The 27,078-nt window shown below is 37.8% G+C and overlaps 1 protein-coding gene across 21 annotated transcripts in view; it reads right to left on the bottom strand.

Annotated features, from left to right (window-relative positions):
- Positions 1–311: 311 nt before the first annotated feature.
- Positions 312–27,078, bottom strand: part of LOC310741820 (band 4.1-like protein 1) — a 54,482-nt gene continuing 27,715 nt past the window's right edge. Inside the window, exons 5-24 of one of the 21 annotated variants that reach the window (XR_014538067.1) lie at positions 18,748–18,790; positions 17,706–17,781; positions 16,734–16,952; positions 15,834–15,921; positions 14,491–14,655; positions 13,344–13,441; positions 12,980–13,155; positions 12,227–12,405; positions 11,546–11,584; positions 10,609–10,644; positions 9,926–10,078; positions 7,255–7,305; positions 6,391–6,780; positions 6,178–6,283; positions 5,757–6,002; positions 5,304–5,363; positions 4,414–4,503; positions 4,215–4,295; positions 3,999–4,115; positions 312–2,936 (exon numbers count right to left, since the gene is read on the bottom strand). Coding sequence is in view for 17 of the 21 variants with exons in the window: in XM_083570136.1 (XP_083426262.1) it covers positions 8,345–9,601; positions 9,926–10,078; positions 10,609–10,644; positions 11,546–11,584; positions 12,227–12,405; positions 12,980–13,155; positions 13,344–13,441; positions 14,491–14,655; positions 15,834–15,921; positions 16,734–16,952; positions 17,706–17,781; positions 18,748–18,790 (2,529 nt within the window). In the remaining 4 variants the exon portion in view is untranslated. The other 20 variants (XR_014538066.1, XM_083570137.1, XM_083570151.1 and 17 more) reach the window with 20 other exon arrangements.

Here is a 27,078-nt window from a genome sequence, read left to right on the forward strand (position 1 = left end):
GATAAATTAAACATTTTCATTCACGTTTTGAAATTTTGTTCAAAATACGTGACTATATATATATATATATATATATATATATATGAAATAAAAAAAATTTTGCCTTACAATTTACAGTGCTATTGTTAAAGAAAGTTTCTGCACGCTGATTGCAGTTGATCTGAACACTCTTGTGAAGCATAGTGCTTATATGACTCCCCTTTTGGTTCATGGTGATCTGTCTACGATCTTAGTTTTATTTTTTATATTTTTTTAAAGAAAACCAGACACTGCTGCTGGATGGTAAAGGAACACTGATTTATGACACCACATGGCATTAATTGGCCAATTTATTTCATGTAGACCACTGTACAGCAAACACAGGAAACCAAGCAGTAGGAATTACAGAGTACAATTGTAAATGCAAAAAGAGCAGATCATATGCAGAGATGCAGAGCTGTATTTATCAATGAGGTGCTCAGCCTCTGTCTGTTAACAGATTACCTCTATGGCACATGATTAATAATTATTAGAAAAGGTAGAATGAGGTTATGAACCCTGAACTGGCATCGGAAGCGGCATCTGCACAATAGATGCCACCGGCTCTTTACCAAATCAACTCACTTTGTTCTCATTAACCCATCCTCAGTACAGGAAATGGAAGAGAAAACTACTATAAAACTAACAAGCAGGATATCTTATAGATAGAGTTAGCACACTGCTAAATCATTCATAAGCTTATGTTAGAGGACTTGTTTTGAGATGAAAGTCCGGGTTACAAAGCTGATGAATGACTTGGAATGAAGTTAGCAGCTTTCCATGGCACTTTTGTACTCTTATGAAGAAAATCGGGGGGTGGTTTTCCAGCCATGACTTTTTTTTACTGTTTTTGTTTAGGGGGGGTTGGAAGTGGTCTGGGTGGGGGTTAAATGGCAATAAACATCCAAATTGCCGAATGTTAAAACTATAATTCAGTGTAGGCTGCAATGCCTAATGCTATTTTATTTATTTATTTATTTATTTATTTATTTATTTATTTATTTATTTTTTAATGAAATTAAAGACAATGCTCAGCAATTCAGAGAATTCAAGAAATCAGAACTATCTTGGTTAAAAAAAAAATAATGGTTTATTTTGGCTACTGTTTTCTAATTAAAATTTTAACATAATTAAAAAAAAGCTTTATTTAATTAGATCTAAATATAAAGATCTAAATCTAGGAAGTTGAATAGCAGGAAATCCCTCTTTTCTTCTTCTAGGATTATGACATTAACATTTTCACCTTATCTGGAAAACCACTCCACTTAAGTCTGTAAATGTACTGCCTAAATGTTTGAATGCTCTAATTCTACCCATGACATCTTCAAGTTGAGAAAGGTGTGCCTAGATAAAACATTCACATGGTACAGTTCTTTGTTAAAGGTCCATAACACAATCCTCTACAAATCACTTTCAGCTTTCTAATGAAAATCAGAGCATGATATCCGTTGTCCTTACACAGTATCCCCAAGTATCATTTTTAAAGCACAGTAATGCAGGTACCATTTAAGGCCCGTTCACCTATAAAACACTACAACAGACAAATCTGCATCCATTCTTTTGGCTGTTTCCAGCACTAGTGTTACAGAGGGAAGAATTTAAGGAGAATCACTGCACAAAACGTCCACTGAAAAAAAGTGAAAAGAACGCTCATGACATCCACCACAGAGTAACCAATCATTATACTGAAACACTGTAAAATGTGAAGATATTTCTTTGTTGGACATGGTCAATTAGCATGGACGTTTTTTCTTTTCTTTTTTTTTAAGTACAAAAAGAAAAAGAGTGAGAGTTAAGTTAAATTGAAAAAAGCTAAATATCTGTATTTTCTTTAGTTTTTTTCTTCTTCTTAAAAGTAGTGGAACTAGTAATTGGGCAGTTTCTCATGCATATGACACAATTGTTCAACACACATTCTGCTTTGCTAGCATTGGGTTCTATCTAGGCCTTGACATCTTTTTCTTTGTTTTAAATATCTATAGAAAACAAAATATCATTGGTTCTTCAGTTCTTGTGCAAAACCATCTGTATAAAGATGTTCATATTACATTATTACCAGATTGTGTAAAGCCTGATTAGAGAGAAGTGGTGGGAATTTCCTGATAGAAAATTTTGAATTTTTTTACCTTAGTCATTAGCACCATATTTGTAAAATGTACATTTTTGTAACTTGAATCAGAGAAGATTAATTAAGGGGGTTTCCAAATAGAGCCAAATAGAAATTACGTACAACATAACACTATCCATGAAAAAGACCCTATAGAGATTCTTATAGAGTGCTTATAGAGTGTAACAATGGTTATCTTCGTTTTATGTTGAGTATTTGTATCATGTTTCAAAGCTGTTTTTTTTTTTTTTTCTCTTGGCAGAGATCCATGGCTTCTCAGAAGCGTTTTAATTTAATAACTGGCACGTGTTGTTGTCCTTGTGTCCAGAAATCTGTCCATGCCCAGTCAACGCCATATGTGCCTATATGATGAGTGCACTGATCCTCTCTAGTTGGTCCGATGGTAGGCATCTTTCAGATTTGTTGACTTACATTTGACTATAGTCACATTGCTTATCCAATAGATTTCCTTACACCAAGAGAAATTGTTAGTTTCAAATAGTTAAGTAGTCCAGCATGGCATGCACAATGCCACTTTTGGTGCCTGTTGTATTTGAGAACCAAACTGAGAAAGGTTTTCTTATTCAGGATGACCATATTAAATGTCAAGAACAGACAGATGGGTCCACAGATGTGAGATTTGAATTGTGACAAGAAGGATGTATATCTGTATGCTATCATGGATGTGCTGGATCCTGTGGGTTAGGATTGATGGGTGCTGGATAGTGGGCGTCCATGATCCACTGTCAGTGGGTGGTTTAAAATACAGTACTTCTCCTGTGAACAGTTCTGACAGCCTTAGAGATCAGGACTAAAAAGGAAAAAATAATAATATATTATTATCAACTTACAACAACATCAAATGCAATGATTAAAGCCTTAACACAATTGCCAGCTTGCATGTGATCTTAGAATCTCTAAAATCCTGAGTTTGTGTTGCTAAATAATGTATCTTCTAACCTAATATGGCACAGAAATAATATGTGAACAGAAATGACCTGTCTAAGCGTAAGCTATATATTAAATTCATTACAACTTTATATGCTTCTGTGAGACCTGTCAAGCTCAGTTTGCTTGTATAATTATGGTGATTTGCATCTTGTGCTGGACATAAACCTTTTTTTTTTTTTTTTTTTACCTTTTGTTCTTAGGTGCTATTTTTGTGTTCAAAACAAGTCTTTGCTCATGTGGGTGGAGCAACACTGCAGAGGATGTGACAGTTAAAATCTGAAAGAGCTGTGGTATTTGTTTGGTCTATAATTATTAAGAGTACTGTTAAAAGGTATAGAATGAAATACACAAAATGAATAGATTGCAGAATATATAATATCTGGGTTTTGTCCAACCTGTTATTTGTTGATGTTTATTAATTTATTTAGTATTTACGTCAAGCGCTTATAATCACCAATATGCCTAAAGCTCTAGTTTTCTGATCAGAAAATAAGCCAGACAACACAATTTATTCAGTATGTAGGTAATTATCCATAATTCAAATGTTAAAATAAGGTGAACAACAGGGCAAGTTTTAAAAGCATGTTTTTACTTTAGGAAAAGTTGCACAATTTGGAAAGTCCCACTGTGCTGGCGGATTTTGGATGTCACAGATGTTACTGCATTGCTACCTTCTACTCAGAAGGCCAGAATTTCAGTTCTGACCTCGAAAATAGCATATGATTGCAAATGAAAGTATAATACAGCTAAACAAATTAACAGTATTCCAGCGTTTTACCAAAAAATGGTGCTTGTGTCGGCATGAAAGGAGCCCCACATGTGAAAAAACAGAATTAGAAATAATTTGATGTAAAACCCTAAGAATTGATTTTCACAGAGGAGAGGATTATTTGGGTTCTTAGGGACGGATTATGACAAATACCTTGAACTGCTCATGTGTATCTTGTGTGGAAGATTCTGTTTCCCTGACAACTATGGCCTTGGTTACCAACATGTCAGGATGCTGCTGCTTGGCTTCTTTTATTGCCATGGCAAGTGCCTGCAAAAAAAGAAACTCTAATTTCAACAGAATACAGAGATTAAACAACACTTATCTTGTTGTAAGCATCTTTCTGTTACAGCCGTTTGCTGAACTTACTTGATCTTGATCAACATCATCATCTCCAGTAATGATAATCCTCTTCTCAATCCTTGTCTCGGAGTATCCTCCTTTTACCGTCTATAAACAAACATTGTTAAATCAGAATACTCACTCATTATTGAAAAAAATCTATTTTAGTATCATATGTGATGTAAGATATGTGGGGCTTTTTTCTTTTTAGCTGTAGTGCTGTTACTTTGGTGACATGCGTTGTGGCTGATGTCACATTCTCTGTTACAAATATTGGAGATCCAGATCCCTCTCTGGCCAAAGATCCAAAACTCACCTGCAAAAGAAAAGAAAAGAAAAGAAAAGAAAAGAAAAGAAAAGAAAAGAAAAGAAAAGAAAAGAAAAGAAAAGAAAAGAAAAGAAAAGAAAAGAAAAGAAAAGAAAAGAAAAGAAAAGAAAAGCCAACGTTTGAAATGATCATACTTAGTAAAACATAACTCTATTTTTAAATATTTTGTCACAGATTTACAGGTTGTTGTTTTTTTAGACATTAGATATTTATTTTTTAAGCACAGCTGCTATTGTTGAGGTGAGAAATTAATGTACAGGTTTTTCTGAATAGGCAGAACAGAAGGTGATTAAATCTAATTAAATCCAGTATAGCAATGAGAATTGTTAATATACATGAAAAAGTATAAGAATAAATTACTGTGTTGTGCCAAAATTCAATGTTTTTACACACAGAACATGATAAAAAAAAAAGAATATAATTTTAAACACTGATAAATAGAAACTGTATATTTTTTCTTAGTAGTCATCGAATCAGTAAAAGAAAATGTATGAGAAATTGAGTTAACATAAATCATTAAAGCATATCTTTGTATTTAGTTAAAAAAAAATCTGAATGCATATCCTACTATATTGTTTTTAACCAAAGTTTTTTAACCAAACCACTTTTACCCAGATGACAAATTGACAAAAATATTAAAAAAAAAAAATATTTGCCACAACAAAAGACCTTAATACCATGTTCTTGCATTTTTAATTTTACATCACGGTTATGTAAAAGTCCTCGGTCATTCATTCCAAGCACAAATATAATTATAATAATTATAATAATCATAATTATATACTTACAGGAGAGACCCTCTCTGCCACTGAGAATTGGGCTTCAGGAAGACCGCTCATACCATGATCCTATAACAGCAAAACACCTAAATATTCCATCCTTGAAAATCTTACAAATATCAGTATTATATGCCAATTAGGGAACAATATTATATAATATAATCCTACAATTAAAAGTACATTACTCTATAGACCAAGAAAATAAAAGTAAACCTAAAAAGTGTTGCCAATGTTAGCACCTTGTATTAGCTGATAACATTGGCAACACTTTTTAGGTTTACTTTTATTTTCTTCACAGTACTGTTTACAAGAAACGACATTTTATATTCTGTACTTAATAGCCAAACCTCCTGGTGTTATCTTGTTACAATGTTTAAACTAGTGTTACAGTGTCATAGTGTTATATAAGAGTTAACACTTTTAAAAACCCTGTTTGCATTACATCATATAAAGTAATTGTACCTGGTCTGCTATCTCCATAATGGTTGTGGTAACCTCTGACCCATTCGGCTGTGTCTCAATCTTGACTTCTGTTTTTCTTAGAGCTTGAGAGGCAATGATGTCACTGCTCTCTCGGCTATGGAGAGGTAAAGATGCTGTTTCTGAACCGTCTTGTCTTATTGACTGCATATGAACAAACTCTGCAGATTCCTTTTTTAAAGCCTGGGCAGCCTTCACTGACCGTGGAGCTTTTTTTGGCACAAAAGGCTTGAAAGCGAAAACAAGAGACAGTAACAAAACGTCAAGTCCTCGCTAGGACCAAGGTAGAAGGTGAATGTCAGCCAAAGTTTACTTCGCAGCATAAAAATGAGGCATGGTTCAAAAGAAAAGAAGAAGAAGCCATGATAAACACAACTGAATTTCAAAATTAAAGATACCAGACCTGGACAGACTGATATTCGATTATGGAAGACAGCATCATATGGAACAGAATGAGAATCAATCATGAACTGAAATTCCCAAGTAAATTCATGCTTTGGTTTGATGCCCTGTAGGATGCAAAAGAAATTAAAATGAAGTGATCGAAGACATTACGGCATCTGTCTAACAGGCTGTGATGTAGCTCCTATGCTAGTAAAGAAAAAGGACTACCTACCTCAGGTTTACGATGCTCCACAGGCCTCTGTTCTATGATGGGTTTCGTTTCTTCCACCGATCTTAATAGTTCTGCCGGTTTCTCCTGGGGAATGATGATGGGTTCGGACCCTAGCATGAAAGCTGGATGTGCTGGCCGGTCTGAAACACAAAGTTCAGGTGAGAGGTCCCTCTCTCCTAACTCCGTCATTCCTCTGGAGAACTCCTCCATCCCTGTTTGAAGGTCCATGAGGACAGTGAAGTCCACCTCGGCCTCTAAACTGGAAGTGGAGCTAACCGTGATGCTGGAGCATTTGCGTTCAATGCCTAGGTGAGTCTCCTTGAGATACAGATTGTCTGGATCAGGGTCATCCTCAGAAACAGATCCCAGACGCCGCTCCCATGGCTCTCTCTATAAAACAGAGGAGAAGTAGAACTAGAACGTAGAAGTAGAAAGAAAAAGTAGATTCTATACTTATATATATGTCTCTAAAAGAGAGAACTGAGACAGATGTATGCATGCATTATTCCTTACTCCATTAACAGAATTTTATTTTTTTGCAGAAATCGTTAGATTTAGCATTGTCAGAGGTATCAATAGACTGAAAGGTCTTAGCTCATTGCTCATTCTGTAAAGCTTAGTAGCCGTTATTATGAAGGAACATGATTACATGCAGTAAAACAAAAGTTACTTGCCCCATAGTTTCATCAAAGATAATAGGACAAATTACATTTTGTGATTATGAAGGGACTTTTGGGAGCCATGGATGTGAATGCATGCTATTAATGACAACAAAAAATGGGCCCAAATAGCTTGACACTGAGCTTAAACGTATGGAATAGCATGATGCTGCAAATAGGTAAGATGAGTGGAAAAATGAGGCACCTGGATTTCCTCCTGAGGTTCCGCATGAATTGCTGGGGTGGGAAGGGTTTCCTGGTGAGATTAAATAATAGGAAAAGGAGTCCAAGTTAGAGCAATGAGGTTTCAGTCAAAAGGGCTAGACGGCATAATGGACCTGAATCAATTAATGTGTATAAGCATGTCCCAGCTATGCACAATTATTTGGTCAAGTTTAAAAAAATTGACCTGAATTAAAAAAATTTAACTGGATAATTTTATAACATTCATCATAATACGTTGGAAACTAAGCACTTCATTGATATTCCACTATTCAATAAAATCTGTTGTAATAGCTTATTTTAACTAATTATATGTAATTAGATTCTAAGATTTACCCAAGGTTGAAAAAATCTGCTTATACAAGATCTTTGGAAATAGACTATTCTGCATTATCAGTAAAGCAAAACAGAAAGGGAATTAAAAACTAAAACTTCCAGATGGATGTATTTTTTAATTTACAATGAAAAAAGGTTAATACATCAGCACCCTATGCTCTCAATAAATAGGGATCCACTATCACAAAATAAAATCATAAGTCTTTTCCTTTTGTAACAGTATATGATTCAGTCCAAGGTGCAAAACCTAGCGCAAAACTGCGCAAATTACTCTCTACTAAATCTACTATGCTAAAACACGATTAGACATTTTTGGAAGTCCCAAATTACGAAAGACCCTTCTTTTTCAAAAATGCCGTTCTAGCATAATGTATGCTGCAATTAATTCCTATCAACAACTATTCTCCTTCAAAAATGGTCAGAGAGAAAAGCTGTTGGTAGGAAAGGCCAAATGTATAGTGGTTGATTAAAGGAAAGCAAGTGTAAAGCTTAAGCAATGAAAATTACATGGAGGAACCTATGGGCTGTCTTATATGTGCAAGCAGATGTTGAGCTGTGGAGAGAAGGGAAAGAAGTGGATCCTTATCCAATCAGTCGGTGTATTGCATTTTTTTTATCAGCCAATGGTTAACGTTAGAAATGGGCATTTCACCCATCTCTCCTCAGATACAGGTGATTATGCTGTACAAATGTATGCAGTTGAAACGGTTAAAACTATAACATAAGAATGTGCAGACTCATGCGATGCCTATAGTTCCAGTAAAAGAGACAAGCAGATGCCAAGCAGTTGTTACCGATGGTTTCTTTTGAGCTGATTCTAAGCTGGAGCTCTTGAGAAGGCTGTGGCTGTAGTCTGTAGGAGAAGACTGTTTTTGTTGCAGCTCTCTTGACTTCTGGGACTTTACGTGAGAAAAGAAAGGAGTCATTTGCTCAAAGCCAGAAAATAAATGGTTTGATGGGAAATCAGACGGTGGGGAAGTATCTTCAAAGCACATCTGGTCATCATCTGCAATAAATCTCTGATCAGTATTGTCTTCTGTATCCTGATAATGTTTCCTGTATGCTTGTGGGGGATAGATGCACTTTCGGATTTCTTTCACATAGCCATTAGTTGTGTTGTCTGTCTTCGGCGCTGTTGCGGTACTGTCAGTGACTGGCGACACAGCTGCCTGTGAGAAAAAAGCTGGTATTTTTTCAATTCCAGATGATTCATCTGACCGGGTTTCTTTTGTCTCATCAAATAAATTAGAATAAATTGTGTCCTTTCCACATTGATCCTTGACTCCATGTTTTCCTTTTAGTTTTTTGGACCTCTCAGGTTTCAAGGGAACAACTCGTTTCGGCTCTGGTTCAGCAGCATCACTCTTAACTGAATCACTCCTTGGAACTAGCTTGTTTTCAGTTGTTTTGGTTTTACTAATGGATTTGTTTTTGTCATCTGTACTTTCCACAGATTGTCTGTCCCGTCTGGCTCCAGTATACTGATCTCTCATATATTTGTCTATTACTGGATTGGGAGAAACCTCACCCTGGTTTCTCCCCTCATTGTTCCAAAATTCAAGGTTTCCACAATCTTCTGCATGAGTTGTTCCAACATGTCTCCTTTCAGTCCAATGAGTCTCTGTTGGATATTTATCATAGCCATTTGAGTGAATATTGTTCTGCAAATATTTCTCATGTGCAAGTCCATTGTCATTTATGTTTTCGCCAGAAGAGTGTGTTTCATACATGTGTTCATTCTTTAAAGCATACATCTTGGATCTTTGAGGTTTCTCTGGGGATGGAATTGAGTTCTTATTTGATTTCCTGTAATGGCTGCCCATTGAGCCACCATGGGTCATATAGATTTTGCCACTAATCACTTCATCTCCTTCATGTTGAGTGAGTGGTGGATCAGTTCTAGCAGGGTTCTTGTTCTTTTCCTTTTTTGAACTGAGGGTCAGGTCTGTTTGACAACCGTCTTGCATCTCAAAAAATATGTGCTCCTCAGAGGCCTATATATCAATATAGAGTGAACAAATTCAATGGCTTTTGCAGGTCACTTATACACTCTCTATCACTACAAATAAGATGTGATGTAAAGTAAATCTGATGCATGTATGTGATACTATGAAAGGCCAAAAATTCATTTATGTCATTATTTAATGGAATGTGCTGAAAACACCATTTGTGTTTCAAACATATTTGACCCTCTAAACAGTATAAACCATAAGACAGAATTCATGTTGTGTTCGATTAACACTCTAGAAAGTTTTGATTACAATTTTAAGCAGTCATGGTTTTTTGCTGTATCATCTGCACATGCTTCTTAAACTCACAGTTTTTTTCTCTGGAGTGCTGCCAGAAGAAGTCACAGACAGGCGTTTCTCTCTGTGGACTAGCTTGCTGTTGGGCTCCCTCAGTGCTCTCTTCAGTTCGTTGATACTTGCCTGGTGTTTTTGCAATACATCTTCAGGTTTATCCAGGAACTGCTACAAAGCAAACATTTATATTAATGACATTTGGCAGTTGTCCTTATCCATATATTTTGGCCCAAGAGCCCAGTCATGGCAGCCTAGTAGTGCTTGGATTTGACCTCCCCACCTTCTGATCAGTAGTCCAATGTTTAACCACTGAGCCACCACTGACAAAACCAATCAAGAATGAAAGATAAGTGTGTAAATAATATGTAAATAATATGCTAAAACATACAGTATATGCACTGCAAATAAATAATATCTTATATTGTACACATTTTTTGGTTGTTATTACAAAGCAGCCTCTGTATTAAATCTATCTGTATTAAATCTATCATTAAATCTATCTATTTTATACACACAGTCAGGTCTTCAAATAAACAACATTAATAGTAAACACAACATATGAACATATGTCACATGCTTTGGGAGTTAATGGATTTCTAAATATGCCCAGAACCTGCATTGACACAAAAGCTGTCTTTAAAAAAAAAATCCTTTTAGACAGACAATAACTCAGGCAATGAATGTGCCAGAAGTAGTACCTCCTGTTTAGGGCGAGGGGCCAAGTCCTGGTCCGACTGGGCAAAGGGATGAGTGGGTGAGATATGGTGCAAGGAGAGGCAAGGCGAGGCACAGCAAGGTAGAGGTGAAGGGGAAACAGTTTTAGGAGTGAAGACAAGTAGGCAGAGCATGGGTGAATTTACAGGGAAGGCAAGCAGCCAAACAGAGAACAAATCTTATATAAATACACTAAATTCAGCCATGGAACTAAAGAGAGTGTACAGGGTTGTGTCATTGTTCCTAGATACTTTAAGGCAAATGTACTTTTTTAAAACATGATTGATTACAAATGTCAAAAGCTATGTTCTCAGACCAATGACACAAATGACTAGGACTCTCTTTTGAGACGCAGTCTAGTGTTTTTAAAGTGACACCCCTAAAAGCAAGAACAGGAGCTGACATGTCACCCTTAAATATGTTAAATGGAATTAAAGTAAGCAACATGTATTATACACTTTGTGTTTTCTAAGTCGAAAAGGCATTATGTAATTTAGCACTATATATATATATATATATATATATATATATATATATATATATATATATATATATATATATATATATATATATATATATATATATATTAATTAAAGCACTTGGCTCACACCAAGACAATAGGAAAGCATCAAACTGATGCAGTTGTACGAGCCTTGTTATATTAAGTTGGATCAAATATTAAGACATCCTGTATATTTTAAGGGTGAACCAATTATAATGTTGCAAACATTACAAAACACAAGACACATTATAAACACTGATTCCACTACACACATATAGACTGCTCTGAGAGGCATGAAAAGACATGTATGAACCTTTTGCTAAAAATCATACTGCTCTTCGGAATGGACTTCTTTTTCTGCATTATCTATGTTAACAAAAAATTACTTAGACAGACAAATGGTAGACACCATAAAATACCTCAGCCTTAGAGTCTAGAGGAGAGCCTGGCTCCTCCCCCTGCCAGCAAAAGAAAAGAGGAAAAAGCTATTAGTAGAAAACAAGGAGGAAGGACAATAAAGAGAGGGGAAGTCAGGGGGAAAAAAGAGAGAAAATTCTACTGTAATACAAGCAAAAGACACAGGGAAGCTATACTCAGAAATAGAGAAAATGAAAAAGTAGCTGAATATAGATACATATTTAGAGCAGCGGGAGAAAGAGGAACGAGCAAGAAAAAGGCAAAGAGTAAGGTGAATAGAGGGGGCTAAGGAAGAAACCGAATGGGACAGAGGCAAAGGCGTAAGAGGAGATGGATTACATTTTAATCAGAAGATAATGCAAGGCCAGAGATGAGTCATAGTCTGCTGTTAATATAATGTGGATTGAACACCTGGCGTTAAATGCAAATGTATGTCTTTTAGGTTTAAATAGAATATTCACATCTACCTAAAATGCACACAGCAAAGGTTTTAAACTACTGGTACTGCAAAGCCATAAAATTAATTAGCAATATAGCATATATGCTTTAGAAATAGATTTTTTTTCAGTTGTCAGTCAATTTTGCATGTATTACTTATCTTATGCATTACATTCCTCTGACAATCAAATTTTATTAACTTGAATGAGATAAAGGTCTGCCGATTATCAATCAAACTACTGTACCATGGTCTTTGATGGAGTAGTATCTCTCTTATCTAAAATTTGCTTCTGCAGCTCGTCCAGATCCTGCTCCAGACTGGGCTCCATGTAATCACGGTCAAGATCGTCTCGGGAGAGGCTGTGTGCAGGATCACTAGATGTGTGCTGAGAGAGTCTGTCCATCGTATCGCCCAGAGCAGATGCTGACAGCAACAAACAACCCAAATATTCATCAAATATTATTGCTAATAATATTTTATATATATTTGGATATTTTATATATATATATATATATATATATATATATATATATATATATATATATATATATATATATATATATATATATACAAATTATTTACAGCAAAAAAATATGTATATTATAACAAGTGCAATTATATATAAAATATATTAAATATATATCAAATATGTGCAAATATGAGCAAAGTGCTTATTGCACTCTAATTTTGTCTTCTTTCTCGAATTAAATGCTCAAAAAAATATATAAAAATGATCAATCTGCTGAAGAATCTGGTGAATTTCTCTTCTCTAACATAGAATTAAAAGCAATTAAATTGTATGATAAAAAAGAACTAAACGTACATTTAACTGTTATATATCTAATTCCTGGTATCTCTTTAGGTATCTTGTAATGATTAATGGTTGCTCAGAGATGCACTAACATGTAAAAATGTGAAATTTTAAAAGTTGGTATGTATCAATGTTTCCAAATGTTCCAAATGAAAATGAAAAATTATAGAGATCAATAAGACATACCTCCTTCTAGACTGCGTGAGAGTAAGTACCTCCGGCTAGCCGATCGCTCAAACTGAGGGGCCGGCCTGTCAATCAATGCACTTGCCTGACGAGTCTGGGCCTGGGTCCGCCCACTATAGCGGAACTTTGATCCAATCACCAAAAAACCTTTGGGTGGGGGTTCAGGAGAGACCAACCTATGAGAATAACAGGGCAGTTCAAGCTACATTTTTTTACACAGGCTTATACAGTAAAAGGATTCAAATAAACCATTAAATAGTGAAAATACACAACAACTCTCTGAAATGTAGTCTTACTAGAGTGAGATGCCAAACAGCCCACAGTAAAATGTTTGTGTAGCAGAGGTGAAGCAGGAAAAGCCTACCTGAAAAAGGTGTGGTGTTCAATGCAGACCTTCCACAAGCGTTTGGAAGCTCGATGGTTGGGCAGTTTAAAGCCAATGGTGCTCTCAAACTGTTCATACTGTTGCAGGGGAGTGTGTGTATGTGTGGGAGGGGGTGAGGGGAGAAGGGGCAGTGTGTTACTATAAATGAGTTTGTGGAATTGGTGGAAGTAAGACTACAACATGCACACATTTATGCCTTGCACAAAATAATACACAGATCATAATCTGCCTAAATACTTCGTAAATCATTCCTGTACACTACAGCAAGCACTTTTACATATGACTATAAAGAACTATCCTTTAATATTATATAAAAATTCAGTATGTATCTCAACAACAAGAAACACGAAGACTCTGAAATATTCAGGTTCCAATAGAGGAAGTGTAAAGAATGAAGCAGCTGCATTTGCTCATGGCATTGCTGAAGTACTGCTTAAGACAGTATAGAGTTCTACCAGTTTCTATATCACTGTATCATCAAATTAAGGATTTCTTTCTATATATTTCAAATAGATCAGAAATCATATGAAAATAGTATATAATCTTTGAACCAGTTGGAAAGTAAGGGAAGAGGTTTGTAATTTCTCACACTAATTTAGTCCTTATACTACCTGATGTCAACTGATATGGGAGACCACACAGATGAAGAAAAATCCTCGTTCCTTATTTAAAAACCATTCAAACATCAAACATACTTTATGATTTATATGCTTGCTGCCTAAGCTATGGAATTGAGAAATAAAAATAAAGATGTTTTCTTTATTAAAGGTGAGGCTACATGAGTAATTAGTGAGGTGAATGTGGAGGCTGGTTACTGTAAATCTTGGATCACAAGATAAAAGACAATTGTTTAATATGAATTATTATAGAAACAGAAGCCTGAATTGAGCCTGACTATGATTTAGATGGCCACAGCAACCTTAGCAGACAGTTTATTAAGGTCATACATTTTTCTGGGCGTCTAAGTGTAGAAAATGAAATGCCCACAATTCAATCACAATACTGGTTGACTTCAACTTCAACCCTAGCACATTTACAACATTGCCAAATAATAAAGTCTATACAACATGCATTTATAAAATGAATGTCTTTAAAAAAAAAAACATTAAAAGAAAAATCAAAAGACCTTTTTCTCTACCTCTCCAGGGCGGATTTTGATGTAAAAGTTGCTTCTCTTATAGGAGATTTTAAGAATCTTGGGCCAGGCAAATCGATTAATGCGCAAACGGTCTCTGTAGATTAACAGTCCACTTGAACACACACCTAGCATTATGTCAATGCCCTCAGAGTCCTGTAAAATAGCATACATGATAGATAGATAGATAGATAGATAGATAGATAGATAGATAGATAGATAGATAGATAGATAGATAGATAGATAGATAGATAGATAGATAGATAGATAGATAGATAGAGAAAGAGAGAGAGAGAGAGAGAGAGAGAGAGAGTAGACAAAAATGTTGGTAATGATTTTCAATAACAATTAAAATCATTACCAATTGATTTAAGCAAATTTAGATAACTGCATAAATTGTTCATGAGGACATTTTCAGATGATGCGGTATATATATATATATATATATATATATATATATATATATATATATATATATATATATATATATATATATATATATATATATAGTTATAGTTATAGTTATAGTTAATATATATATATATATATATATATATATATATATATATATATATATATATATATAGTTATAGTTAATATATATATAGTTATAGTTATAGTTATAGTTATAGTTATTTAGGACAATGTTAATAAAAGGTTATTTATGAGCGTTCCTGAGTCTGTGTAAATTAATCATAAAGGACACTTAGTAAGGTGAATCTTGATGAAATGTCTTCAGATGACATAACTTGCCTGAGTTATTTTATATACAAATTGCACTGTCAAGTTTCAATCACTCATTTATTGCCCCGACTGCATGTTAAAATTAATGACTGGATAGCAAGACTTGTCATGTAATTTAGACAAAAAAAATGGCACTCTATAAAAGTAGCAAGAGAAACGCTACATTCACAGAGGCAACGATTTTATTGCTGCAAATGATCAGCCATTGTACTATTAAGTCATCAGTGATGCATTTCTACACTTATAAGTGCATGGCACAGCCATCATTCCACAAATCAGCATCCAGAGATGAAGGGTAGATAATTGAGTGGGTTTTGGTCATTATTTTGCAGCAGTGAACCTGGCTGTGATGTGGCAATGCACAAATAATTTACTAAATCATTGATGAAAGCAGCCTAACTTTTGTACATTTTTGGTCACCCAATTAATCTAGTTATTGTTTAACTTATATTTGGTTTGGGTCTCCTAGTTCAAGTGAAGAGAAAGTTTATTACAATATAATACAAATGGAAAAGTCAGATGTGCCAATACTTTTGCCCATATAGTGTATATAAACAATTTATATATTAAAAGTAGCTGTAGATGTGCACCTTGGCATGATGAAGATCAACTCCATACATTGAGAGTTTTTTAGCATTCTCAAGAAAATTCATCTCAGCTTCCGCAGGACTCATGCCCCTGCAGCAGAACATGACAATTATCATTACCATCAGTTACATGAAAATGTAATCACAATTATCAGCATAGTGATTCTAATCGTGGTAATCCCAGTCATTCTACAGGAACATGTCAATTAACAAAAATTGTATAAATAAGTAAAATCCGATACACTGAAAGACGTCTGACATAAGTTGCCCCTCAACAGTACTGACCTATACATCTTAGGCTCAAATAAATTTTTGGTTTGTAAATTAATGCTACATTTAGAATAAAAATATTTGGTGATAATTAATTAATATAATTATCCATATAAATATGGATTTACTTTCATTTCTTTCCACCGCATACATTGTGCTATTAGAATATTGGGTTGTTAGTTTAAAATTTAAATCAATTAATTAAAAACTATTATTTTAATAATACTAAAAAAGGTAAATGGATTCTATGTGCACAATTTTTTTTATCTTATTTTTATAATTATATTTTATAACATTGTTTATATTGCCTGAAACTTCATTCATTCATTTATTCATCTTCAGTAGCTGCTGAGTCACAGTGAATGTGGAATCTATACAAGGAACACTGGGTGAGCCCTGATGACACACACGCATAGACAAAGACTCAGCTTTACACACACACACACACACACACACACACACACACACACACACACACACACACACACACACACACACACACACACACAGCTTTATTCACCAATCCATTCAAAACTGAAAATGCAGATATCTACTGACATATCTAAAAGGTTATATGTTTGATCTATTCTAAAAGGACATGCTGGGGTGAATGTGTGGGATGTATTCCCTTGCCTGTAGGTGCGATGGAGTTCCATAACCCTCTCTTCTAGTTCACGTGTCTGGTTGGGAGCAAAGCGGAAGTCACTGATGTAGTCCAGTCCATGTTCATCTGGGTCAAAATCTCCCATTTCAGCCTGCACAGCATATGAGCCTAGCAAAGCGTGTGTGACAAATGAACATGGCAAGCGCCCGGACAGCATGTCCTCTCTTAACTGAAGACACAGGTAATACCTAAACAGATAAAAAGGCACCAAAACATTCAGCAAACAACCAGGGCCCAGGCTTTTGCCTCATATCTACTGGGTTACTGATGCGCTAATAGCACAAATAATATTTGAAAATCTAAGTAAGACACAACATGTCAGGAATGTGGGGATGTGGTAAACAATAGGGGAGTTTACACTCCAGTCAGGATTTGCCTTGATTCATTCTATAGGGTTCAAGATTTTTGGTTTTTGGTTTAACCTGATTCCCAGGATATTTTTGAGAAAACAAAATATGACTAAAAAGACTTTCTGAATTGTAAACAATGCTAAACAAATTGTGCCTGTGTAAAACCAAGAGTTGTTCTTTAATTGAAATTGTGAACAATAATGCACTACAAAGTCTCCAAATCTTAAAGTAAACACATTTATGAATTCTTCCAAAAATAAATACATTTCCTCTGTAGCAGAAATAAAACTTGAATTATGACCTAAAATGCCAGAATTCTGCAGCCTTTGGGTTTTTTTAACACCTCTTTTCAACCGTTATTTAGCAGTTGTGGTGATAGACAGAATAATGCATGTGCCATTGCAATTTGGCAACTATCAGATTTCTCTCCATGAACAAATGCTTTGGGGGTCGAGCAGATTAAGACATAGTAGTGTTACACCCTTAAAAATAGTGTAGGTTACATGGTCATGTCTAGAAGTTCTTCTTGTTTGTAAAAGCACAAAACGTTGGATGTGGTTAAGAGTTTAAGAGCAAACGTAGTGCACTTACCGAGTAATGTCTTCTATCAGCTGCGAGGGGTCAGGAGGATAGAATTTGACAGCAAATGAAAACTGCCATGAGCCTACTGCAACGGACAGGCAAAAACCATAGGTTAAGGCAAGGTCTTCAAACCTAAAAATATCATCTACAGCAGGAATGTAACTTTTTCATAACACTCTTTAATATATATATATATATATATATATATATATATATATATATATATATATATATATATATATATATATATATATACTTATTTTTAACTCGTAGCTTTCAACATGTAGTTATATGTGAGCATTTTATATCCCCAGCATAAATACTTATGAGAGTGTCTGGACCACCTTGATGAGTACATACTTTTTCTGCTAGCTGCTGACAAACTAGGACAAATAATTGAATGACAAGAAAAAAAAATTGTAAGAAATTTCAATAATTAGGGATTTTAAGTGTTTTAATTTTTTTTTAATTAATGTATGTGAAATAAACTTGCAAATTTCACTATAACATTTAAAGAATTATAATTATTCTACACATAATTCTTGATCAATACTATCTGTGCTTTATAATAGTACACATTGTCATTGTATGTAATAACAAAGAAATGTATATTCCGTTTTATAATTTTTTGTACATTTTTAAACATTTATTCCAAAAGTATTTATTCCAAAAGTATTATTATTATTATTATTATTATTATTATTATTATTATTATTATTATTATTATTATTATAAACAACAACAACAACAATAATAATAATAATAATAATAATAATAATAATAATAATAATAATAATAATAATAATAATAATAATAATAATAGGTGGTAGCTCAGTGTTTAAGGGTCATGCGTTTCTAAATCCCAGCACTAGCAAGCTACCACTACTGGGCCCTTGTGCAAGGCCCATGCTAAAAATGTAAATTGATTATTGTTAGTAGTATTAGTAGTGTGTTTTTGCTTGATGAATACACAAAGCACAGACATTTTTATGAGGTAAAGATGTACGGGTATATGATGTCTTTAAGAGAACAAAGAGTATTTTAAACTTACCTCGAATTTGTTTCTTTATCTCTTTAGATGGGTCCAGCCAGTTCTGAAAGGAAGGGGGGGTAAAAAACTTCCCATGAGATTACTGAGCACTTTACATCGTAGAGAGGCTAGCAAACCTTTCATAATAGTGACAATGTTTTTCTACCATGTCAAGAGCAATACAGTAAAATATTTCACTACATGATCAGTGTATTAATATACAACAGCACCTCAAATCCATTTTGAGATTTCCTGAAAGGTTTTAAAGGTTGAAGTCTTTCTTTGTATTTTCTCTATGGTTCATGTCACATATAAATCATATGCCCTAGAAGTTTTATTTGCAATAACATTGATTGGAACCAGGGCCTATATTACAGAAATGATTAGAAATTATTAGGCATTTAGTTAAGATATGGCAATAGCAATATATGATTCTTCACTAACATTTACATAATTTATAAAAGGAGATCCAGCATACAGAATGAACTGTGCAGCAGAAGTCAGCTAACAGTGAAAGTGTCAATAGTTACTACTGAAATAGGGAGTATTTTACCTACATTTATTTTTTTTTCGTGTATTTCTTTGTAGGGGGAGTGTCTCTCTCTGTTTATAGCACTTGCTGTTGTAGAATGTGGATTTGTAAGTAAATACTTTGTAGGCATTGCAGACCAAAAGTCTTAAGCAGATGAATGTTTTAATGAAGAATGTTCATTAGTATATCGAAACCATGTCTAAACAGTTCTTAGATCAGACAGACTTGATCAGCTTTATCAAGTCATTGAGCAGTTTTATTTTATGTTGATCTACATTTTAGCTTTGTGCTTTGCAATTTCAGGAAAATGTCAATAATGTATGAGCAATTTGTTGTTGCCTAAATTCAAGATATATTATGGTCAGCATAGTCATCTCTGCTTAGCTCATTATGTATGCATGATATTTATAGTAATAAGCTTATAAGTATAAACCTATAGGGATGAATCTATTTATTTTTGTAAAACTGCTTTGTACAATGTTCAATGTCCATTGTAATAGGACTATACTGTACATATAAATTGAATAGAATTGTTTTGAATAGGATTCCACTGTTCTATAATAGTTTTACTTGTTAACATGTAATATGTCAAATCAGATCCTGGTCTCTTTACTTGGAGGCAGAATTAGTGCAGAGGCGGTTCAAATCTCTGCCAGTTAAAGACATGCTTCATGTCATCAGCCTTTTTTACAATGCCTTCCATCTGTCATAGCTGTGAAAGTACTTTGGATGTGGAAGCAGCACTGTGTCAAAGATGTCTCAAAGATGTTCCATGCGCTGAGTCTTCTGACTTTGTCCCTAGATAAGTAAAACTGTTGTGTAAACTGTTAAAAAAGCTGAATATCATGCTGACAAACCTTAATCTAAAGCATTTTTGTAAAGGCAAATGTTTCGAGGTCAGCCAAACCAGATAGGCCCTGTTTGCTCTAGTTTTAACTTTAGAATGTCACCCAGTTTAACAGATATCTTCTCTTCGAGAAGCATGGTGAGAAAATGGCATCTGGAAATCGAGACATTGAGAAATGCTTGTTCTACCCGTGCTATAACCAATTTACTGCATTGTACTTACTTGGATTAAAACAATCATGGTCTCCATTTTCAGTAGGCACTGCCATAAATATAACTTCAGCAGATCTATTATTGAAGGATGTCATTTGACACTATAAAAGTCCTACCATCCAGTCTAAAGTGCTTTTCAACCACTATTATGGCTGTCCATTAAACAACCTCAGTATACCCTCAAAGTGTACAGGCCATTCACCAATAATCTGAAGTAATGCTATAAGTCATCTCAGGGGTAACAGGTGGACCAGACAAACCGGAAAATATGGATGGTTCTTCACAGATGGTGTAGTGAATAATCCACTAAATAGGCTCATTCTCTTGATAAGTCACAGCATGTACAAATTTGTTGCATCAATTTTCCACAGGCACACTTCAGCAGAGAGATAAACACCTTGCCTTTCCCACAGAATGATTCTCAAACTGCAGCTGCTAAAATTCATGAATGATTTCTGAATGAGGATAGAGTATCAAATGTGCCTACATGAAGAAACAGTATAAAACTGTCTACTGCAAAATACTTTATAGTGGGGCCAATATTCACTTAATGGCTGCTCACACTCATGAGCACAGCCCTATGTGCCAGTCCTGCAATCTTTAATAAAACACACACACAATTATACATTTTTGGGGCTGAATCTTAAAAGGTTTTTCTACTCTATTGAAGAGGAACTTTAGGTAGGGCATTATATTCCATGTAGGGCAGAATGAAAGAAGCATTTGGAATATGCCCCAACTAGAAGGCAGCAGACAAGAAGAAGAAGAAGAAGAAGAAGAAGAAGAAGAAGAAGAAGAAAAAGAAGAAGGAGAGGAAGAAGAAGAAGGTTAGGATTTTAAACTTCTGATCACACGGTTGTGAGTTCAAATCCCAGCATGACTAAGCTGCCACTGTTGGCCCCTATAGCAAGGCTCTTAACTCTTAGCTGCGTTAAAAATCTATAAATGACTGGATAAACGATCTGGATTAGGGCATCTGCAAAATGGCAGAAATGTCACTAAATCACATAAGAAAACTTTTGCTGCTGGAGCTGGTGTTTTTTTTTTCTTTTATTATTATTTACAAAATGAGTAAATTATTTTTAAAAGGCAAGAAACCTGACATGGATGCTAAAAGAGGGCACAGACTACTCAAGTTCATACAAAATAGTCTCTTAAAATAGTATACCCTTTAGTCTTCCAAGGATTTTGGCATACAGTACTTTGCTGGTATGTGGATTTTAAATTAGCTTAAATAAATAAATAAATAAAAATGCACACATTATGATTTGATCTTTGTATAAAAAAAAGATTTCTAGAACAACAAAGCAGGGCTGCATTACTTAGTGTACTTCCTAGCTGCTTTAAATAGAGCTGCCAAATGAAGTGCACTTCTGTTACAAAGCATTACACACCATGCTTAATATAAGAATTCACAACAGTTATTATAAGTGCACTTGGTTCCTTTACTGAGAAGACACAAAACATCTGCTAACACTAAAAGAATTAATAAAACAAAACAGTCTTCAACTGGGTCAGCATGATGAGGCTGCTACATATGACCACACCACAGAAGCAGGGCATATATATATATATATATATATATATATATATATATATATATATATATATATATATATATATATATATATATATATATGATTTATTTTAAGACCATCCCCATATGCTCAAATCATACCACAGGAGGCTTCTTATAAGTCACCCACAGACCCTTCACACAGGAAGAGACCAGTCTGTCCCAGGCTATCACAGAGGATAAGCTTTTCTATTCAGAAAGAGTACACAAACACTCCCTGAACAGCAACGATGCATAGGGAATATGTGGCATTAAGGTTACATCACATGTCTTGCTGGAAAGTTGTGTTGTCAAATACAGTATCAGTTCAGTGCAGTAACTGAAGGAGAGCAGAGCGTTATGAAAAGTTATTCTTATTATTTATACTTTTTCTACCCATCCCGAGGCATCCTGATGTTGCGCCAGCTCCAGTCACGTCCCACCTCATGAAGATTATGAACCTTTAAAGAAGTTGATGCCAACCCCGCAAACATCCCGAACTATCTAGAGACGTACCAGCGCCATTTGGATCCCACTTCATGTGGAGTTTTTAGACTGGACCTCTTTAAGTGGCATGGAGAAGCTGGTGTTAGATCTATGATCTCACTCTCCAGTGTTCTGTATTGTTTAAAGACTATAATCACATTTTTGATATCACCCAAATGAGGATGGGTTCCCCTTTTGAGTCTGGTTCCTCTCAAGGATTCTTCCTCATACCATCTAAGGGAGTTTTTCCTTGCCACAGTCGCCAAGGCTTGCTCATCAGGAATAAATACACATCGTTCTGTTAAACTAAACAGTCTGTAACTGTTAAATTCTGTGAAGCTTTTTTTAGACAATGTGAAAAGCTGTGAAAAGCTATATAGAAATAAACTTGACTTGACTTATTCTGAGATCCTGACCAGGCGATGGATCACCTGACAGGACCAGCAGTTTGTTTTTTGTGGGGTTGAGTAGCATCTTCTCATCCTGCTTTGTCTCCTATATTGAAAGTATCATTGGTATGTAAAGTCATGTTAAGAAGTTATTAATATCTGACAGCAATTGTGTTCAGTGAAAGAAATGAGGTGAAAGAACACATTTCCCTCATATACCTATAAATGTTTTATACACAAGCAAAGACCCTGTGTCACCGTGTCAGCAACCACTCTTGACTTCCACTCAAAACATATCTTTAAGTCTGGAGTTAATGTCAGGAAAACTGTCCAAAGTTAACCCACACAACCTGACAACATACTTGATTGGATGTGCAAGGAATGTGCTAATCATCTAGCAGATGTACAACACACATCTCGAAAATCAACTTGAGCCAAGTAGTTGTCCCTTTTGTCAAGACAAACACCACCATCCCTCTGCCAAATAAATGATGTGTCCTACCTCAGTGACTCCTAGACCGATATATGTCCCTATTATAACAGAGTGCTTTGAGTCACTAATCATAAAGCATATAATATATAAGATAATTTACTCCCAACATGCTGGACTGCATATTAATGTCAATTAATTATGTGACTGGATACAAATACTTTATTCAGATTAAACAGGTAACATCTTTTAAGCAAATATATAATAAAAAAAATAAGTGCTTAATTTTTTTAAGCATCCAGTAAAGAAATCGCGCATCTGGTTGAGACTAGTAAAACTGGGATCCAATGAGATACAACTAAAAGTTAGAGCAGTAGGTTTTTTACTTTTATGCAACGTAAATGAACAGTATGATGAACAAAGCGCACATGTATTAACACGAACTTAAAGCAATTTGCTATGTATTTATAGCTGTCAGGGATCACCCTGCTTCTTCTCCCGTGCGCGCCCCGCCTGCTCGGAGCACCTCGCCATCATACTGATTCCACACACCTATTCCTCATCACCCTCGCAACATACTTAAGCGCCTCACTCACCCCACTCCGTTGTCCGTTATTGTTCATGTTTGGACTCTGTGTGTGTGTTCCTGGCTCTGGCTTTTCTATTTTTTGTGCATTAAAGACTGTTTGCTGTGCCTCGGCTTCCGCCTCGCTCACTTACGCCTGACAGAATAACGGACCGAAAGAAAGGAAGGAAAAGAAGGAAACCAACGAAATATCTGCCCCGCGCTTACCTCGTGATGGAAGATCAGGCAGTCGCCGAGCCCACGGCGATACAGGATCTCATCGCCGCGCTCCAAGCCGCCTTCCCATCCACGGCGGCTCAGCCAAACCCCCAACAGTCCCATGGCGCTTCCGGCCGCGTTTTCCGGAAAGGCATCAGAATGCCGCGGCTTCCTGCTACAGGTAAATCTCTACATCGAGATGCAACAACAGCGTTTTCCCACGGAGCGGTCGAAAGTGGCGTTTTTCATCTCCCTCCTCTCCGGGAGAGCGCTGGCTTGGGCACAATCCCTGTGGGAAGCGGCCGGCCCGGTGACGCACTCAAATGCCCGGTTTACCGAACATTTCCTGGAAGTTTTCTGCGCCGCCTCCGGGACTCTTACCACAGCCGACCAGCTGCTCAGGTTACGTCAGGGGAACGAAAGCATCACCGATTACAGCCTCCGTTTCCGCACCCTGGCGGCATCTAGTGGCTGGAACGAGTCAGCGCTGCTGGGTGTGTATCGGATGGGATTAAATTCAGAGATACGGCAGGCGATGGCTATTCATGAGGATACAGTGGGGTTGGAGACCTTCATCCAAAAATCGATCGGGCTCTTTCAGCGCCTAGCGGTGGACAATCCTACTCATCACCCATTAAGCACTCCACAGGGCACATCAGCGGCCCTGGAAGGCGAGCCGATGCAGCTGGGATCGCAAAGGCTGTCTAGAAGGGAGAGGAACCGCCGTCTCGCTGCCGGCGAGTGTCTGTACTGCGGAGCCCAGGGGCATTCCATCTCACAGTGCCCCACACACCCTGCTCGTGCCGCGGTGAGTACAGTAGAGTTACCAACTGACATCTCCCCTCTATCTAAGCTCGATGTGTCTCTCATAACCCCCACTCTCTCCATCTCTGTGCGTGCCCTAGTCGATTCCGGCTCGGCGGGGAACTTCATCTCCCAGGCCTGCCTCGACCGACTACGCCTCCACCGAGAGCGGGGCTCCCAGGATCTAGCTGTCCAAACCATCCAGGGACGCCCGCTGGGTGAAGAATGGGTGAAGTACTGCACGCCGGATATAACGTTACAAGTGGGGCTATTCCATCGAGAGGTGATCCGGTTCCTGGTCCTGGAGAAATCCACGGTCAGTGTGATCCTGGGGAGGCCCTGGCTTCAGAAACACCGGCCTAGATGCTCTTGGGACCCCTGTGACATCCTGGAGTGGAGTCCCCGCTGTAAGGCACACTGCCTCTCCCATCTCCCCACGCGAACCCCAGGAGCCGTGATAGGAGCCACTCAGGTGGAGGAGGCCACCAACACGACCCCTGTGGAGATCCCGAGGGAGTATAGGTCGTTTGGAGATGTGTTCAGCGCGCAGGCCGCCACCCGTCTCCCCCCTCACCGACCTTGGGACTGCTGCATCAACCTACTGCCCGGGGCAAAGCTACCCAAGGGTCGTGTGTATCCCCTGTCCGTTCCTGAGCGTAAAGCCATGGAGGAGTACGTGCAACAGGCGCTTCGTCAGGGGTTCATCACGCACTCTTCCTCCCCCGCTGCGTCGAGCTTTTTCTTCGTGGGAAAGAAGGATGAAGGTCTGCGTCCCTGCATCGACTACCGTCAGCTAAACTCGCAGATCGCACCTCTTCCCTACCCCCTCCCACTTGTGCCCGCAGCTCTGGAGGACCTGAGGGAGGCACGGGTGTTCTCCAAGCTTGACCTCCGGAGCGCCTACAACCTGGTGCGCATCAGGAAGGGGGATGAGTGGAAAACGGCCTTCATCACCCCCTCGGGGCACTATGAGTACCGGGTCATGCCGTACGGCCTCTCCATCTCTCCCGCCGTCTTCCAGGGGTTCATGAACGAGGTACTCCGGCCTTTCCTCCAGAGATTCGTCATGGTCTACATCGACGACATACTGATCTATTCCCGGGATCTGGAGGAACACCGACGACACGTGCGAGCGGTGCTGAAGGTGCTTCGCTCACAGCGTCTCTATTTGAACCTCTCGAAGTGCGAGTTCCACCGCCATACCATCCACTTCTTGGGCTACATCATCAGTGCGGAGGGCATCCAGATGGAAAGTAAAAAAGTAAGGGCGGTGAGGGAGTGGCCGGTCCCGGAGTCAGTCAGGGAGCTCCAACGCTTTCTGGGGTTCGCTAACTTTTATCGCCGGTTTATCCAGGGCTACAGCAGGATCACTGCCCCACTCACCTCGCTCCTCAGGGGAAAGGCCCGCACCCTGAGGTGGAACAACGAGGCTCAGGAGGCCTTCGACGAGCTTCCCCGTCGTTTCTGTTGCGCCCCGGTCCTGTGTCACCCCGATCCCCGGAGGCCTTTCGTGGTCGAAGTAGATGCCTCCTCGACCGGGGTAGGGGCCACCCTTTCTCAGAGATCAGGATCTCCCCCCCAGCTCCACCTGTGCGCTTTCTTCTCGCACAAGCTCTCCACCACCGAGCAGAACTACGATATCGGAAACCGCGAGCTCCTGGGCATCAAGCTGGCCCTAGAGGAATGGAGACACTGGCTTGAGGGGGCCGAGCACCCATTCACGGTGGTCACCAACCACAAGAACCTCCAATACCTACGGGAGGCCCGGAGGCTAAACCCCCGACAGGCACGCTGGGCGCTGTTCTTCACAAGGTTCCGTTTCCAGATCACCTATCGAGCCGGGACACTGAATGGCAAGGCCGATGCCCTCTCCCGGATGTATGGACCGGACGAACCAGGTGAACCTGAACCCATCCTCCCTCCTGCACTCATCCTGGGGCCGATTGTCTGGGAGGTCGACCAGGAAATTGCCTCCGCTGCCCGCTGAGAGGCCGCTCCGGCCGGCCACACCTGCATTCTGGTGGTAGTAGATCGCTTTTCTAAGGCCTGTCGATTCATCCCCATGAAGGGCCTCTCCACCGCACTTGAGACTGCGGAGGCTTTGTTCCATTACGTCTTCCGGAACTTCGGTCTCCCGGAGGAGGTCGTGTCGGACCGGGGCCCACAGTTCGCGTCTCGGGTCTGGAGGGCTTTCTTTCAACTCCTGGGTGTCTCGGTGAATCTCACGTCGGGATACCACCCACAATCCAACAGCCTGGCGGAGCGGAAGATCCAGGAGTTGAGCCGCTACCTGAGGACCTATTGCGGTCAGGA

This window comes from Silurus aristotelis, assembly GCF_946808225.1.
Source record: "Silurus aristotelis genome assembly, chromosome: 19".
NCBI classification, from domain to species: Eukaryota; Metazoa; Chordata; class Actinopteri; order Siluriformes; family Siluridae; genus Silurus; species Silurus aristotelis.